Source organism: Podarcis gaigeae, assembly GCF_964106915.1.
Source record: "Podarcis gaigeae genome assembly, chromosome: 6".
Taxonomy (NCBI): domain Eukaryota; kingdom Metazoa; phylum Chordata; class Lepidosauria; order Squamata; family Lacertidae; genus Podarcis; species Podarcis gaigeae.
In genome coordinates, this window is record NC_139682.1 from 60,517,992 (window position 1) to 60,534,538 (window position 16,547).

Consider the following 16,547-nt stretch of genomic DNA (forward strand, 5'->3'; position numbering starts at 1 on the left):
AAAATGACATCATGCGCAAAAGCGGTGAAAAGCGACGCGTGCGTGCGCAGACATGCTGTCGCTGGTTACATTTGCTTCTAGATGCGAACGGGGCTCCGGAACAGATCCCGTTCACATCTAGAGGTACCACTGTATATGCATATTGTTTATTGGTTGCTTACTGGCTTTATGGTTCTGAGTACATCTTCCATGTTCTTCATCCATATAGCTGCTTATAAAGGCTCTGATATGATTGGTTCTGGATTTGATGCTTTTTAACATGCTGCACCTTATTATATAAGCTAGATATAGGAAACTAGTAATATGTACGTGTGTATAAGAATACAGAAAAATATAGTGGAATGTGAGGAAAACAGCAAAAACAAACAAACCAATAAGCCAGACATATGGGCAAGATAAAAATGGTACCCAAACCCTTATGTTGCACTAATTTTATTTGACTAATATGTGACATTTTAGTGTATATTTCGTGTTTGTTGGAAGCCGCCCAGAGTGGCTGGGGAGACCCAGCCAGATGGGCGGGGTACAAATAATAAATTATTATTATTATTATTATTATTATTATTATTATTATTATTATTATTTCTTCTACTTTGGTTTATTGCTTTCAGTAAGTTACTACATAAATAAAGTTAAGAAAAACAGCAGGGCAGTTTCTAAGCTCATCATCATCTATGATTTTCACTGGCCTAAGCAAAACATATTTACATAGCTTTAACTTTTTAATCAAGTGTTTTAAAAGTTTGTAATGCAGTCAAGTGATCCTGGAATAACTGATGGTGTAGACTGCTCAAGCTAAATACTGATGGACCTTGTCAGTCCCCTGGATAGAAGACCACCAAGAGCCCAAGTATAAAAAGGACATTTAACATTTTACAATAAAATTTGTACTCTCTACTTTTCTTATGACTTGTGTCTCTGGAATTTACTTTCTGCATTCCTTCTGGCTTATTTTCAGCTGTGCCCCTCTGCAAGCTAGTTTCTTGCCATTCTCTTTCTCAAAAAGTTTGGCCATATATATTTTCCTGATTAGTGTCTTATTTTTTTAAAGGGAGGAAATAATCAGCAGGGGACCTCTTCTACTGTGGATCCCAAGAGTATTGCCAAAAGTTTTGTATTTCAAGAACCAATCAATGATGTGAACTCATCAATATGCCTTGAAGTTCCAAAGGTATTTATTGACTGTTTCTTTTGTTAAATTTAAAGTAGTGGTGCATAGAGTTTTTTTATTATTTTTTTTAAAATGGTGGGGAACAGGAAATGTTTCCTGCTTCCATCAGGAACTGAACCTTTTCTCTAGATCAACTGTGTTGTTGTTGTTGTTGCTTAGTGGTTTAGTCGTGTCCAACTCTTTGTGACCCCATGGATCAGAGCACGCCAGGCACTCCTGTCTTCCACTGCCTCCCGCAGTTTGGTCAAACTCATGTTGGTAGCTTCGAGAACACTGTCCAACCATCTCGTCCTCTGTCGTCCCCTTCTCCTTGTGCCCTCAATCTTTCCCAGCATCAGGGTCTTTTCCAGAGAGTCTTCTCTTCTCATGAGGTGGCCAAAGTATTGGAGCCTCAGCTTCAGGATCTGTCCTTCTAGTGAGCACTCAGGACTGATTTCCTTAAGAATGGATAGGTTTGATCTTCTTGCAGTCCATGGGACTCTCAATAGTCTCCTCCAGCACCATAATTCAAAAGCATCAATTCTTCGGCGATCAGCCTTCAGTATGGTCCAGCTCTCACTTCCATACATCACTACTGGGAAAACCATAGCTTTACTGTACACATCCCTAAATAATCTACTCCGATCAATTCCACTATTCTAGAGCAAAAAGGCTTGGCCATCCAGTGTTTGATCTGCCCCCAACTTCATTTTATAGACTAAAACAGCCAGATGAAAAGCTGGCTCAAGGTCTTCCTGAAGTAACAGCATGAGAAGACTGGTAGGAGCATCTGGGTAATGAGGGATATCCCCATCCCCGCTCCATTCTACTCCTCAAGTTGCTCTCAGCATTCTGTTGATAGAGTATATGTGCATTTGAGAAGAATTTTGTTGTTGTTTAGTTGTTTAGTCGTCTCCGACTCTTCATGACCCCATGGACCAGAGCACGCCAGGCACTTCTGTCTTCCACTGCCTCCCGCAGTTTGGTCAAACTCATGCTGGTAGCATCGAGAAGAATAGTAGAACACAAATGAGCACCTTTTTTGGCTATATATAGGTTAACAATTTGCAGTGAGCCTCTCAGGCAAAATAGGTTTCCTTCTTGCTCCAGTGCCCCATAGCCTTATGTGTTGCAGCATCTTCTGACTTACTTGCTATTAATACTATGGCCCTGGTCCATAGTATTAATCATGCATCATAACCAAATATTTGCGCTCATTACTTTCTCCTCTTGTGCTTCTGTTTCCCTTCCTCATTTTTATATCAGCTGTAGTTTGCTGTGACATCCAGAGTGGAATACTTCCATTCCAGCCATAGTTTTCAGCCTTTGAACAGAAATAGAAACGTTTAATTTAATCTGGCATTAAACGCAAGGAACCTAGTGGGACCTACTTCCAAGTAAACATGCATGGAGTTGTGCTGTTTTATAGATCCCCCCCCCCCAAGAAAGGCAATAGTTGTAACATCTAAAATGTTCCCAGGATGCAACTATGATAAACAGTAATTCTCCACCCTCCTTCTTTTAAAAGGGCTACTGCAAATCTCTACTTTCATTTCATTATTATTATTATTTAATGCAGGACTTCAGAGCTGAATCTTTCTCTAGAGAGGAACTTGTGGATGAACCGATCCTGCATTTGGGGAGGCAGTTTCAGCTTGCACAGAATGAGATGGACGCTGATAAGGAGTCTTGGGAAATGCATGAGTTTTTGAAGCCTACAGAGGCTCATCTTGGTGAAGAACGGGAGATGCTGGTGGATGATGAATATGATGTGGATCAGGATTATTTTGGCTATATGCCACCAGGTGTAAAAGAGCCGGCTCCATCTAGTGAGATCCACACTGAAACTGGAAGGCATTGGGCAAAGGAACTAGAACCTCCTACCATGGAAGAACCAAGTTCTGACATGGGCCTTGGTGCTGCTAAAGAGGTACTTCTTCTTTTTTTGCATATACAGTAGCAAGAGAAGTAGGAACAAGTTTTAATGTGAAGTATGAGGATGGGATGCCACCTGTTCATTACGGATATTGCTGGGGAGTTTTGCATTTGAGGACAAACTCTGATATCTAAATTGGGAATGGGGAACTCAAGTCCCTTCCAGGTGCTCCTGGACTTCATCTCCCATCATAGCCGCCCATATTAGCTGGGGCAGATGGGAAATGGAGTCTGCATCTGCATCTGCATCTGCATCTGGAGGGGCATAGGTTTAACTAGCACAGATTGAAGCGGTTGATTATTTAGACAATTAGGAATTTTCGCAATAAAGAGGCTTACATGATATTCTGCAAGCATAATGCTACAAAGTGTAAACAATGTCAGCTGCAATAACTGTGGTTTTGGGCAGCAGGGTTCAATTAATGGTCACATCTTATGTTCATAAGAACATGTTATTGAATTAATTTTAAAAGTTAAGTTTCCAGTAAACTCAGCGTCTCTTTGTAACATAGTGCAATGTCAGCAAATTTCCAAATTTGAATTGCCTGGGTTTCTTCCTCCCTTTTTCACTGAAGGCTAAAGAAAATGGAATTAACAGCTCAGGGTTCCCTGGAGCATCAGAGTACAGCCAACCAAATACTATCTTGGATGGCCATGGAATGAGTAAGTTATCAAATAAATAAATAAATAAATATCAGCTGGATTTATCTTTCTGCCTTTGTTGCATTCAATTAATGCAAGACATGTCAGCCTAAACATAAGATGACTTTGGTCAGTTATTCTAAGTTCACTGTACCTTTTTGCTCTCAACGTCCGCATCAATGAACAATAACTGATCTCTTAATTGTGCCAGGTACCAAGATGCAAAATGACACGAAAGCTCCTCTATGTGTTGATGATGATCTCGAGAGAAATAACCTGAAGACTGAAAATTGTGACCATTCCAATACTCTGGATTCTGCCTCTCTTCGACTAGGGCTGCCAAGGTATGGAAGAGACTCTCAACTTAAAAAAATGTTTGCTTATTGTCATGGAAGGTTTAGAAGACACATCACTCACAAAGCTGTGCAAAAAAACCTTTGTTGTCTGTCTTAAAGAATACAAGAGCAGAATAGTAATGGGAAACTCCTGACTCCATCCAGATACAAGCAAGTCCCGTGTCACCAAGTAATTACACTGTAGGCCTATTCAGACATTGTTCCTGAGCACATGATCCATGGACAGGGATGGGCATGCTATCCATATCTCCATCGCATAATGCCCCACACACTTAGTCTGTGGCTATCCCTGTGTTGAGTGGCAAAGGTCTGCAGGAAGATTTACTGTTATTCACTTGAACATGAGTAGAACCCTCCACACAATTGTGTGAGGTGTGTGTATGTTTGAATATACTTTGAATATTCACGTGTTCAGGCAAATACTTGAACATCTCTTGTATTCAGTGACACTATGCACACCCTTATTTTGCCTGAACTGAAATAATGAGGCAGAACTATTTTCTTCAATGGTTTTAGCTTTATTAAAGAGGACCTGGATATCTCACCCTGTTGTGCGAAGCCAGAGTGTGCTCACTTCCAAGAGCATGGGAAAATGTAACTATTAACTGATAAAAGATGTATCTGTTTTGTCCGCTGAATATCTGTTGTAAGCGAAGATAAGGTGGTAAAGGTGTGTGAAGCACAAAGAATGAATGTTAGGAAGCAGAAAAGTGTGGGAAGCTAAAATTTATTTTTATTTTACTTATTTAGTGAATTGCCTGAGAGAGAAGAAGGAGAAGGAGAAGAAACTCCAGTTTTCAGTCACTGGGGAACACCGCAAACGTATGTTGATAAATGTTTCAACATTTCTCCTGCCTTAGAAATTATTTGAGGCCTTTTGGCATGGAGTACATGCTTGCCTTAACTTTTCATCTTTTGCCAGTGACTGTTTGCTTGACCGTTTATTTAATCCATTCATGAATAGCACTGAGGTAGTTGTGATTCCAGCTTTTGCTAAATACTACAGATACAATTAATGCTTAGCAGATGTCCTGCTGAAAAAGCTTTATTATATCAATCCTGTTGTTTTTAGAAACTTGCCAGTTTTCCACTGTAGTTAAATTATCAACGAATGTTGGTTCACCTGTGTATTCCTACATGCAGGTTTTGCTATCTAGGCATACCACTTGCATTCAAAGCTACTGGTAGTTACAAACCTCTAAATGAGGGCAAGTTCACACATTAGGGTTTTTTTGTGTGTGTGTCCCTAAGGTGTATGCCCTTAAAACACATGTATTGTGTGTCCAGATATGTAGAATGCTGAGATGTGTTTTGATTTGGCTCTTAGCTTATCATTGATTTTAATTATTTTTGAAGTTTTTAAATAGTTGTTTTTACTGATAATCTCATTGTTTTATACTTTTTATAAAATGCTGTGAGGTTTTTCTTATAGTTAAGCAGTATAGTTAGTTTATTAAATAAGTAAATATTGTAAAAGATTAAAAAAGTAAAGGACGATTAAGTCCAGTCAAAGGCAACTATGGGGTTGCGGCACTGATCTCACTTTCAGGCCAAGGGAGCTGGCGTTTGGCCACAGACATATTTCTGGGTCATGTGACCAATATGACTAAACAGCTTCTGGCACAACAAAACACCGTGATGGAAGCCAGAGCCCACGGAAACGCCGTTTACCTTCCCGCCACAGCAGTACCTACTTATCTACTTGTACTGGCCTGCTACCAAATTGCTAGGTTGGCAGAAGCTGAGACAGAGCAACAGGAGCTCACCCCATCATGGGGATTCAAACCAGCAACCTTCTGATTGGCAAGCCCAAGAGGCTCAGTGGTTTAGATCACAGCACCACCCACGTCCCTATAAATATTGTAGAGGTCCATTCATCATGGACATGCAATTAGCTATAACTCTCTATTGAGCTTACACTCTCAGTGGTGAACTGTATTTTGTGAAGTGGCTCTATAGCAATGCTTGCCCAGGGCTGGATCTAGACATATCAAAGAAGCGTTTCAGTTAAATACGTTGTCAACTTTGTATGAGAAATCAGATTGGAAAAAACGGGACTCCACCGCGCCATCTGGTGTCACAGAGTTATTATAATGCTTATACAATGCATACGGGATGCAGGTGGTGCTGTGGTCTAAACCACAGAGCCTAGGGCTTGCTGATCAAAAGGTTGGTGGTTCGAATCCCCACAACAGGGTGAGCTCCCATTGCTTGGTCCCTGTTCCTGCCAACCTAGCAGTTCGAAAGCATGTCAAAGTGCAAGAAGATAAATAGGTACCACTCCGGCGGGAAGGTAAATGGTGTTTCCGTGCGCTGCTCTCTTTCGCAACTAGTGGCTTAGTCATGCTGGCCACATGACCCGGAAGCTATACGCCAACTCCCTCGGCCAATAAAGCGAGATGAGCTCCACAACCCCAGAGTCGTCCGCGACTGGATCTAATGGGCTCGGGTCCCTTTACCTTTATACAATGCATATTAAGTGCTTTTTCTTTTCCAGTGTAGCTGAATCCCAGCACTATTTAAAGTAGCTTTACATCCAGCTATTGCAAGAAGAGAAGAGATGTGTGTGCATGCATGCTGGGCTTTTTGTGTTATGAACTTATTGGGATACTTGTGAGTCTATCTACTAAGTCCCCAAAATTTGAGGGAATCTATAAAACCCCAAGGGCCTGACAGGAAGTGCTGTTGAAAGAGGACTGGAGATAAAAACAATGACAAAATGCACATGGTTCTGAAAGATGTGCACCTCTGCATCAGAACTGTTTTATTTAACTGAATGGCAAAAACAGATTATTATTTTTATGCCTAGTTTGCCTTTCAATCTGTGTGGATTTGCTAGTGTTTCACAAAGCAATATGTGCCTGCCAACTTACCTGAGTTCATTTCACCTGGATGCTGAATGACGAGTTCTAGGAAAGGAAGTAGGGAACAGACTTTAAAGATACCCAGTGGCATAGTTAAAATGATAAACTAGTTGATGATGGCAACTGGACAGCAGTTTTTCTTTCTGGGCTTCCCAGCATATGGCCTGCATGCTGAATGCAGCTGGCAAAGAGCTGAAGTGCAGGGTTGTGTGTGCATGTATGAGCTTCCTAGTGGTTTAGCTGGTGTTCTCAAGCACATCAGTTACAACTTCCATTGGAAACACAAGACCTGCAGTCTGCGCTTGGATTCAAGTCTTTCTATTGGCAGTATGAACCAGTAGAATAACTTTAATCTAACTGACTTTTGTCAGTACATCAGATTCTGTTCTGGCAATATATATATATATATATTCACTTTAAATGTAACCCTACTAGGTGTTTGTTGAGTGTGTGTGTGTGTGTGTGTGTGTGTGTGTGTGTGTGGTGATGAGGGTTCTCCAAAGTATGGATATAATAAAAGAGTAAGGGCTAGATTTGTTAGGCATTGTTGACTATTGTAAGATAGGCAAATCTGGCACACAAAGAATGGGTTTCATTTGGACTGCAATAGAAGTGGACTGCTTTTTTATATATATCCAGAAGGTTACAGAGCAGTTTCTAAACTAATATATGGTATAAAAGCTAATTTGTGCTGGGGAGTAAGATGCCAAATAAGAACATAAATATAGTGGGTATATCAGTAACCTGGTAGAATGCAAGAATCAGTGAGACAGAGTTATCCCTGAATGCAAACTCTATGGAAAGGAGAGAGAAGGGCATATTGGGTATGTTGTTACTATGTATAGTGAAGAGTGGAAATAATGCAGTACTGTACACAGAAGACTTAAGAGGGAGTAGGTTGCTGTACTAGGTGAATATTTTGATCTGATCAAGCAGGGTTCTTCTTGTGTCACTTTCGCATGATAAAATGCAGGAACATTTCCTTTAAATTAGTTTCCAGCAAGCAAATTCAGTTGTTGCTGTCATCTGGCTTTTCTATTGCTCGTAGGACAGGGGTTGTACCATCATCTCTTACAACATCAGACTGAGGGCTTCTGGAATCACTGAGTGGGTTGAGTTCCCTGCTTTTGCGTGTTTCATCAGAAGGAGATACTGAGACTGCTTTTCAGCAATTTCCACCAGGCTATAACATAACATACAAATCACTTCTCGTTTTAAAAGGCTTATGTTACACCTTACAAAGAACAATATGTTTAGATTAGCATCAGGACTGCAGAGTGAAACAAAAATCACGTAACTGAAACCTCTCATGTTCAAAGGATTGCCTTACTCTCTACAGTGTTGAAATTTTTCGAGAACCCCATGTGCCACTTGGCATCAGTATTGTTGGCGGACATACAGTTATAAAACGCTTAAAGAATGGAGAAGAGCTTAAAGGTATATTTATCAAGCAAGTCTTGGAAGATAGCCCAGCAGGCCGAACAAAAGCTCTCAAAACTGGGGATAAAATACTTGAGGTAAGTTCAGACAAACATCTGTATCTTTAAAAAGTTGTGTCTGTACACACCTGTCTTAGCTGTATGTGTTCAAGCATTAAATGCATATTTTGAACAGAAAATCAAATCAGCCTTAACTGTAAGTAGACATATAAACATTCATTTGTGAGTTCAAGATGTATGAATTCAAGATGTGTGAGCTGAGTGTTCTGTATTTGCACACATGGTTAATATTTGAAGGGTGGGTTTACCCAGGTTCCACATGGAGATGTGTGTGCTCCTTAGGCCTATGGGAGAGAATGCAGAAGTCCCACTGGAGGTGTTAATACTATGCATAAATACAGGAAGTGCAATTTAATACAGGATTCCTGTGTTCATGCTTTCTGTATATGTGCATATCACTAGTGACTGAAACTACTCAGACTCTCCAAGTCCAATTTCTGACATGAAGGCAGATTCTCAAATATGCATTACTTCCTTCCTCAAAATGAATCCATGTGAAACATGCCACTTTGTCAATGAGAAGAAATCAACCATAAGGAAAGAATGTCTTAGCAACGCAACCACAGTTGAGGAAGAGAGCCATGTGTTGCCAGGTCCCTGTCCAGCTACTGTTTCTATGAATTTTCTTATGCCTGCATGTCTAGACAATTATTTGTAAATGTGAATGCATCACTTGTCATGGACTGAATACCGTGCTGATTTGATTAAGGACAATTTTGAATCACTCATTTAGTTAAATATATTTGCTATAGTAAACCTCTTGGTGACCTTTTTTCTGGCGCTTAGTTTTTACTGGCTGAGAGCTTCTGTTGCATCTTGTACTGTGAACAGTGCCGAAGAGCATCTAAATACGCTTCTTGTTCTGCAGGTGTCCGGAACAGACCTGCAGAATGCAACTCATGAAGAAGCTGTGGAAGCCATAAAAAATGCAGGCAACCCCATAGTGTTTGTTGTTCAGAGTTTGTCTACTCTTCCAAGGGTAAGTTTCGTTCCCTGCTGTTGAAGGTGTGTGTGTTTTTAAAACAAAAACTTGCATCCTTTTTTTTTTTTTAGTTTCCTTCTCATCTTGTCCTAGAACCGAAGGGTTCAAGGTAGATGGTAACCTTCAAATACAAATTCAGCCAAACAAGTACAGCATCAGAATGTAAAATCACCCCATACCTACTTCCGGCAGTTAGGAGGTAGCCCAAGACTTGAGTGAGTCTCTAGCACAGAGATGTGGAACCTCTGAGTTTCCTCAAACTAGGAGACAACTTCCATCATTCCTAATGGACATGGTGACTGTGGGCTGCTGGGAGCTGGAGCCGAACATCTGAAGGATGACAGAGTCCCTATCCTGGCTCTAGTGGAACACAGTTTTCTTTGTGTGTTTGGTACACAGTTTGCATAGTCAAGAGTGCTCACATTTGCTCTTCAAGAAATCCAGCTTCCAAATTAACCAACTGTATTCTGAACTATCACTCATTTTTCTGTACCTCCAGAATAATGATTTTGATCCCAGGTTACCCTTCCATGAATGGGAGGGTTCCTTCCATCAGCAGGAGGATTTTTAGCCTCTTTGCAGGAGAGCTTTGATTTTCTTGTAACAAAACTGAGCTCTGTTCTGGTACTGAAAACAAACTACTGGGCTGAATGTATGCTCCGGTGAACCCTTTCCTTAGTTCTATATTGCCTTCATCCCTTGCCTTTGTTTTGCATTTGGCTCTGCTTGGTGGATTTCAGGGTTTGCGGGAACAAAGTATATCCCTTGAGCCTAAAGTCTTTCCAATATGTACTAAACAGAAAATATGTTTTCCCAGTACCAATCTTGTATAGCCAACAAAGAGTTTCCCCAAGCCTGCTGATATCTCCCTCTTTTGTGTGGATCATGCAATTTTGTAGAGTAAAACTTTAGGGGCGGGAATTAAAGGCACAAGGCAACTGCCAAATGAGGACTGAGCATGCTGAGTTGGGGTGGAATGGGAAGCCAGATGGAGAGGGAGTGATTTGTAATATCCTGCAAGACAAGATGGCTGTCTAGAATCCTGAACAGGAGCTTCTCACTTTGTTATAGCCCCCCAATTGTATGGAATGAATGTATAAACAATGTATTTTTTTTAATGTATTCTGCAGATAGTTTCCATTGTGAACCCCAAGAAAAATAAGGACCACAAAATTCAAGACCCAGAGGGAGACTGTGGAAAGGTATTGCAGATGCTATCTCTCACTTACAAAATAAACTTCACATAGCAATACATAATACAGAAGGTAGTCTTTTTCCATTTTAAGACACAGGGAAGAATTCCTTTAAACACAAGGATAATATCTAGAGATTTTGTGTGCCTGTGTGTAGATTTGCTTGTATATTTGGAAAGGCAAATAAAAATATGTATTTTATACTTGCAATTGAACTTTACTGCTATTCATAATGTCATGCATAAAAATGAGATAACATTAAAAGCAATAACTCAGTAGTGGCTTAATTAAAAAAGAAATGTGGATTAATGTTCATATTTGAGTGAGTGACAAAAAACCAGTTTTGCTGAAGAGGGGGAGGTGTCTATATTCAAGCCATTTGCAACTCAATCCTATGCATGCAAGTCCCACTGCGATCAGTAGGTGTTACTCCCAGGTAAGTGTAGGGTTCCAATCTTAAAGAAATTTTTGCCTTTTCAGTTAAATGTTCAGAGTGAACCAAGAAAATGCATAGGCTGATTTGTAGATTTGGGGCCTTTATGCTCATAATTTAACCAATGTAAATAAGTCTATAGATTTGACTCCAACTAGTTTTTAACTCTAGAGGGTTTGGGTGTGTGTTTCTCATTGGGGAAAAAACAGGGATGGCTGGATCAGGTCCCAACATTTTATGCACTCCAGCTGCCATCACAGGGAACTATACCAGTACTCAGAGTATGTTTTGGGATTCATAACCTGCTCCATCTGCCTTGGAGTGGACAACACAAGCTAATATCTAACCAAACAGAATAAAAACGGATTCAGATTAAAATAGTGTTGAAATTTCCCTGCCCCTTGCTCTTGCTTGGTAAGCAAACCCCAAAAGGCATGTTTTAAAATTATTTTGAAAGCTGAGGATCCAGGGGGGTGGGGCAGCCTGCGGAGGGCATCAGTAATGCCTCCCCCCGCCCAATAATCCACAAATCTGATGTGTAGTTTATCCCCATGTGCAAACCCTAAGCATATATTGGAAATCGTAATGGAGGCTGGGGAATGCCTTGAAGTTAGAGGGATGAATTGGCAGGGTGATAGATAAAACCAAAGGTTAGGACTGGGCCATGGTAAAGGTACCTCATGAAAACCTTTTTCTGGCAGTTGTGTAGATGCTACTATCTGGGCTATTTATATATATATATAAAGATTTTTGTGTGCTTTTAAATTTACTACTACTTTTTATTTTGTGTTTGTCAGTGGATTGTAGTTCGTTGTGTTATAGGGTCTCATGGGGTGTGTTTTTTTTAAAAAAAATGCTGCTTAGTTTGAGTACTCATGTCATTGACTGTAACTGAATAAATTCAAAAGAATAGTAATAAATCTCATTTTCCTAACTGAGTTAAGGATGTTGCTTGATTAGAAAAAGAAATAGTTGCACAGTAGCTATTACAAAAGATTTTCCAATCCTACCCAAGGAACTTGTTTTTTCATATTAATTAAGAAGGAAATTTTAGTGTGCATGCGGAAGGAAGGGGTCTTTCTGCATCTTCCAACTCTATTTCTGGGTTAGTGCTGAGCTGAAAAGGTGCAAGACTGGAGTCGGAAGGTTCTCTCTCCTCTAACAGTGGAAATAATGGTCAGGTAAAGACCTTCCCTTGTGTTTTCCCTTGCTGTCTCTCCTAGAACATGGCAGGAGCAGAGGTGAAGTGCCTCACGAAAATGAGACAAATTGGTTATGCAGAAATAGCAAGTCTGATTTGCATAATTAATATATCCCATTTGCATAATATGGAGATTATGCTGCTGTGATTTGGACCTTGAATAAAGCAACCTCCAATAAGTAGTTAGAGTATTCGTGGCTGATTTTCATTCTCTGTAGCAGCTCATCTGAAAAAAAGAAGAAGAAAAAAACCCCATCCATTTGCAGTGTATCACTCTTTTAACCTTCTAGATTCCCGATCGCTGCATTTTTTACAGTTCAAGAGCCGAGTTCACTAATCCTCCTGAAAGCTGTGAAAGATATCTCTTTCTTTGCTACTATAACTCTGTAAAATGAAATGCATGTACACCTTTTCATGTAGGCGATCAAGATATAAAATAAAACATAACAATTTAAGACATACTCTGCTTGCCTACCAATAATGGATTTTTTCCCTTTGGAGATTTCTGTATCAGCTGCATCAGAAAATCAGAATATTGAACTATTGTGTGTTGAGCCTATGGGCCATGTTTGGTTTCAGCCCAGATTATCATTGCTAATTACTTGAGTCACTAGTGATTTTCATCCTCTTTGTATTTTTAGAACATGAAAATCATGTTTTGGTAATAACATATTTGCTGTATTTGACAGCTCATTCACAAATGCAAAGGTTTAAGTGCATGGGAGCTGATAGAATCCATACACTCAAAGCTTGCTTAGTGGTTATGCTCTGCTTTGTTTTTGGCAGGGGAGGAAGTTAGTGGAAGATGGAGAAGCCACCCCCAGGAGATGGTCTAGTGGTGGCAACTGGTCTCTGTCTCTCTTTCTCTCCCTCTCTTTTAAACTGTGCGTGCAGTTCTAGTGTATATAATGTTTGTAGCCGGGATGTGTTTATATAAATAACTGTAATATCCAGTTTAGGATAACATTCAATACATCTGGCCAAGTAGACTCTGGGCCATGAAAACTTATACCATAATCAATTTGTTAGTCTTTAAGGTGCCACAAATTATTTTTTCTGTTTAGTGCAACAGACTAATGCAGTTATCTATTTGGAAAGTCCCTAAAATGGTAACTCAGGATTCTTTGATTTTAGCTTAACAAGCTAACAAACTTAACAAACTAGTAGATAAAGTATTCCTGTGTTTACAGTGAGCTAGTAAAGATGAAAAGGCAATCAAACTATTGCTGGGATTGTTCCAATAGAATTGGCGTACATAATGAATGAACATTAATTTATGAATGAACATTTTGAAATTACTAGTAGCCAGAATCCTATTTACACCACCCACTCCAGCAGAGAGAGTTAAATGTGTCACATTCCTAGGCACCAGCAGTAGTATTTTTCCAGTCTAGGCTGCAATGAAATCAGCCATGCTTGTTCAAGGTGATGATTTCATCCTTTGCCTCTGGGCTTTGGCTCATTGTAAATACAGAAAGTGATCCAAGACATTTCATTCGACAAGCTATTAACAGCCAGAGATAAGTACAGATTAATTTGTATGTTTACCTCGTATTGTAGATAGCAGAAAGCTACGTGAGCCTAGGCTATGGAGGTAGATTTAATGCCACAGGTGAAAAGACATATATCCTGGTTCTTCATCTTCTGAAGACAGAACCATTTAAAAAGTAGATTATACGCAGAGAGAGAGGGAGGGAGAGAACTAGATATCCAATTGCTAACAAAGTAGTTCCATTAGTGCAAGGACTTCTGGCTGTGCAATGGAACGCCTCTCTTTTCTCTCCCTGCCTCCCCCATCTGTTCTGTCCCCACCCCCAGCTTCCAGAACAGATTTGGTGGAGGGTACAGTAGTTGTGTGGGGAGAGAGAGTGGAATTTGCATTGCCTAAATGAAAATACTTACAACCACAGAACTATTTAGTTGGATACTGCACTATACATTCTTTTTTTCTCATGGCAGTTCTAGTTTGTAGTTTCACTTAGAAATGGAATCCAAAATGCTTATATTCAAGTGTGAGGGATAGCAAGAGGCATGTTTTGGCGTGATCAACAGTACCTGTAGTCTTCTGTGGCTTGTTAAGTGTTTTCTTGTAACTGTTGACTGTTAACCATTGTTATAGTGATGTTCTATATCTTCTTCTTCACTGATTTATTTTTTTAAAATAGTACCTTATATGTAAAGAAAAAATAAATAAGTTTTTTTTTTACAGTTTCTTTCCTTTCTTTCTTTTACTCATTTTCCAAGTGGGCCTCAGTCTGTGAAGCATTCTTCCAAACTGGTGTTCTTTATTGGGAATGTAGTTGATGCAAGTCATTGTTTCATCTAGTTCAGTATTTTCTACATTGAGTGGCAGTTTCAGTCTAGGGTTTCAGACAGGAGTGGTGGTGGTGTTAATTGTTTCTATGCAGAGCATGGGCTCTGCTACTGATTTACAACCATTGCCTGTAGGTAAGAGAATAGTATAATTGGCACTTACCCATGTATATTAATAGGCTAGTACATTGAAGCTCCCCAGCCTTCACATAAGATTTCAAATGTGACTACAGGTAAATAGATAGCGTCAATGGTGATGCTAGACATCAATTCAGGGGCCCTGATTTCTATTGAGGAGGCTCTCATGCCCCATTTCAAATGTGGCATCGCCTGCAGCGCCCCTGAGTCTCTGTGCCCAGTGTGACCGAACTGGTTGTGCCCCCCTAAATCCACCTGTGCTCCAGGAGTCTTTGATTTCAGACACACAACATTCATCACTTGATGTTACCATCCCTGATACCTCTGTAGGGAAATTTCAGGGTATGAGAGGCTACACTGAGAAGATATTTTCTGCCTGATCACTAAAGGAAGTCCATGTATCATTAATCAGTTTCTATCTACATTGTGTACATCAAATCCATGTCCTTACAACAATGCCAACTTCCCCTTTCAACATTTGGGTATTCCCAAGCTGCCAGTTAAGAAAGCAATTTTATTGTGAAGATGCTTCTCAAGCATTTTTTTCCCCAAATAAAGTTTTAAATTATCTTCCATGAGCCTTGCGGGTAGAAGTTGTACTGTTAAATTATGCAGTATTCCTGGCTGTTCATAACAGGAGCAAAATGTGGTTGTTCTGCTAATGGTTTCTTTTTTTATTATTGTAAGCAGTAAGCATTCCTCTCCATCACTTAAGTTCGAATAGGGCACATAGGCACATAGGCTTTGATTAAAGGCTAATGGCATACATGAGTTTTGGAGATGGCATATGATTAGAGATCTCACTGACAAAATCCCACTGTGCTGAGTCTTGTGCGCTAAAATAGAAGACAAGTATATGTATAATAATACATGTTACAATAGGCTCCTAGTCACAGTCCTGAAGGATCAGCTTTGCACTAAAGCTTATATAAAGTCAGGAGAATCTGTTAGGTTTTTATCTGGATTTTCCATTGGTACACCCAACTCAACTAACAAATTATAACTGCACAAAATAAGTATTTATTAGAATAGCAGCCCATTGACCCAACCACCACTCTGTGCTGGAGCTCCTTCGGTTTTCAAATGGAGTTTACCCTGTAGAGCCAAACAGGAGTTACAGCTTGGTTAGGAGAAATTTCAAGGTAGAAAAAAATGGAACCTGCCATTGTAACTCATTATAACTTGAGACTCCCAAATGAATTTTAGATTTAAGTACATGAGATACCATCTATCCTTAAAATTCTGTTGGGTTTGGGTAGCAGATATCCTTGCACTCTACCCAAGCAGCCTTATTTTCTTCTAACGCCTGAACTTCTTTATATTGATCATGTGATTGAATGGTTTTCATTTTAGAGAGACTTCAGCTTTGCTTGTAATTTTGTTGCTATGAAGCTTTTTTTAACAACAAGGTAGCATTACTTTGGTTGGGACGTGGGTAGCGCTGTGGGTTAAACCACAGAGCCTAGGACTTGCCAATCAGAAGGTCGGCGGTTCGAATCCCCGTGACGGGGTGAGCTCCCATTGCTCGGTCCCTGCTCCTGCCAACCTAGCAGTTCGAAAGCATGTCAAAGTGCAAGTAGATAAATAGGTACCGCTCCGGCGGGAAGGTAAACAGTGCTGCTCTGGTTCGCCAGAAGCGGCTTAGTCATGCTGGCCACATGACCCAGAAGCTGTACGCCAGCTCCCTCAGCCAATAAAGCGAGATGAGCGCCACAGCCCCAGAGTCGGTCACGACTGGACCTAATGGTCAGGGGTCTCTTTACCTTTTAACATTACTTTGGTTTTTGTTTAGTACCTGCTTTTATTTTTAGCTGAATGAAATTTGTTATATATATACACAC

At 40.1% G+C, this 16,547-nt stretch overlaps 1 protein-coding gene across 26 annotated transcripts in view; it reads left to right on the forward strand.

Annotated features, from left to right (window-relative positions):
* Positions 1-16,547, forward strand: part of PATJ (PATJ crumbs cell polarity complex component) — a 153,737-nt gene that overhangs the window by 47,913 nt on the left and 89,277 nt on the right. For 19 of the 26 annotated variants that reach the window (XM_083742819.1, XM_083742838.1, XM_083742841.1 and 16 more), the window contains 8 exons: positions 1,052-1,171; positions 2,730-3,080; positions 3,661-3,748; positions 3,939-4,071; positions 4,834-4,905; positions 8,287-8,464; positions 9,315-9,425; positions 10,559-10,630. In XM_083742819.1, the coding sequence (XP_083598945.1) occupies positions 1,052-1,171; positions 2,730-3,080; positions 3,661-3,748; positions 3,939-4,071; positions 4,834-4,905; positions 8,287-8,464; positions 9,315-9,425; positions 10,559-10,630 (1,125 nt within the window). Of the gene's footprint in view, positions 1-1,051; positions 1,172-2,729; positions 3,081-3,656; positions 3,749-3,938; positions 4,072-4,833; positions 4,906-8,286; positions 8,465-9,314; positions 9,426-10,558; positions 10,631-16,547 lie in introns of all 26 variants that reach the window. The other 7 variants (XM_083742826.1, XM_083742831.1, XM_083742816.1 and 4 more) reach the window with 1 other exon arrangement.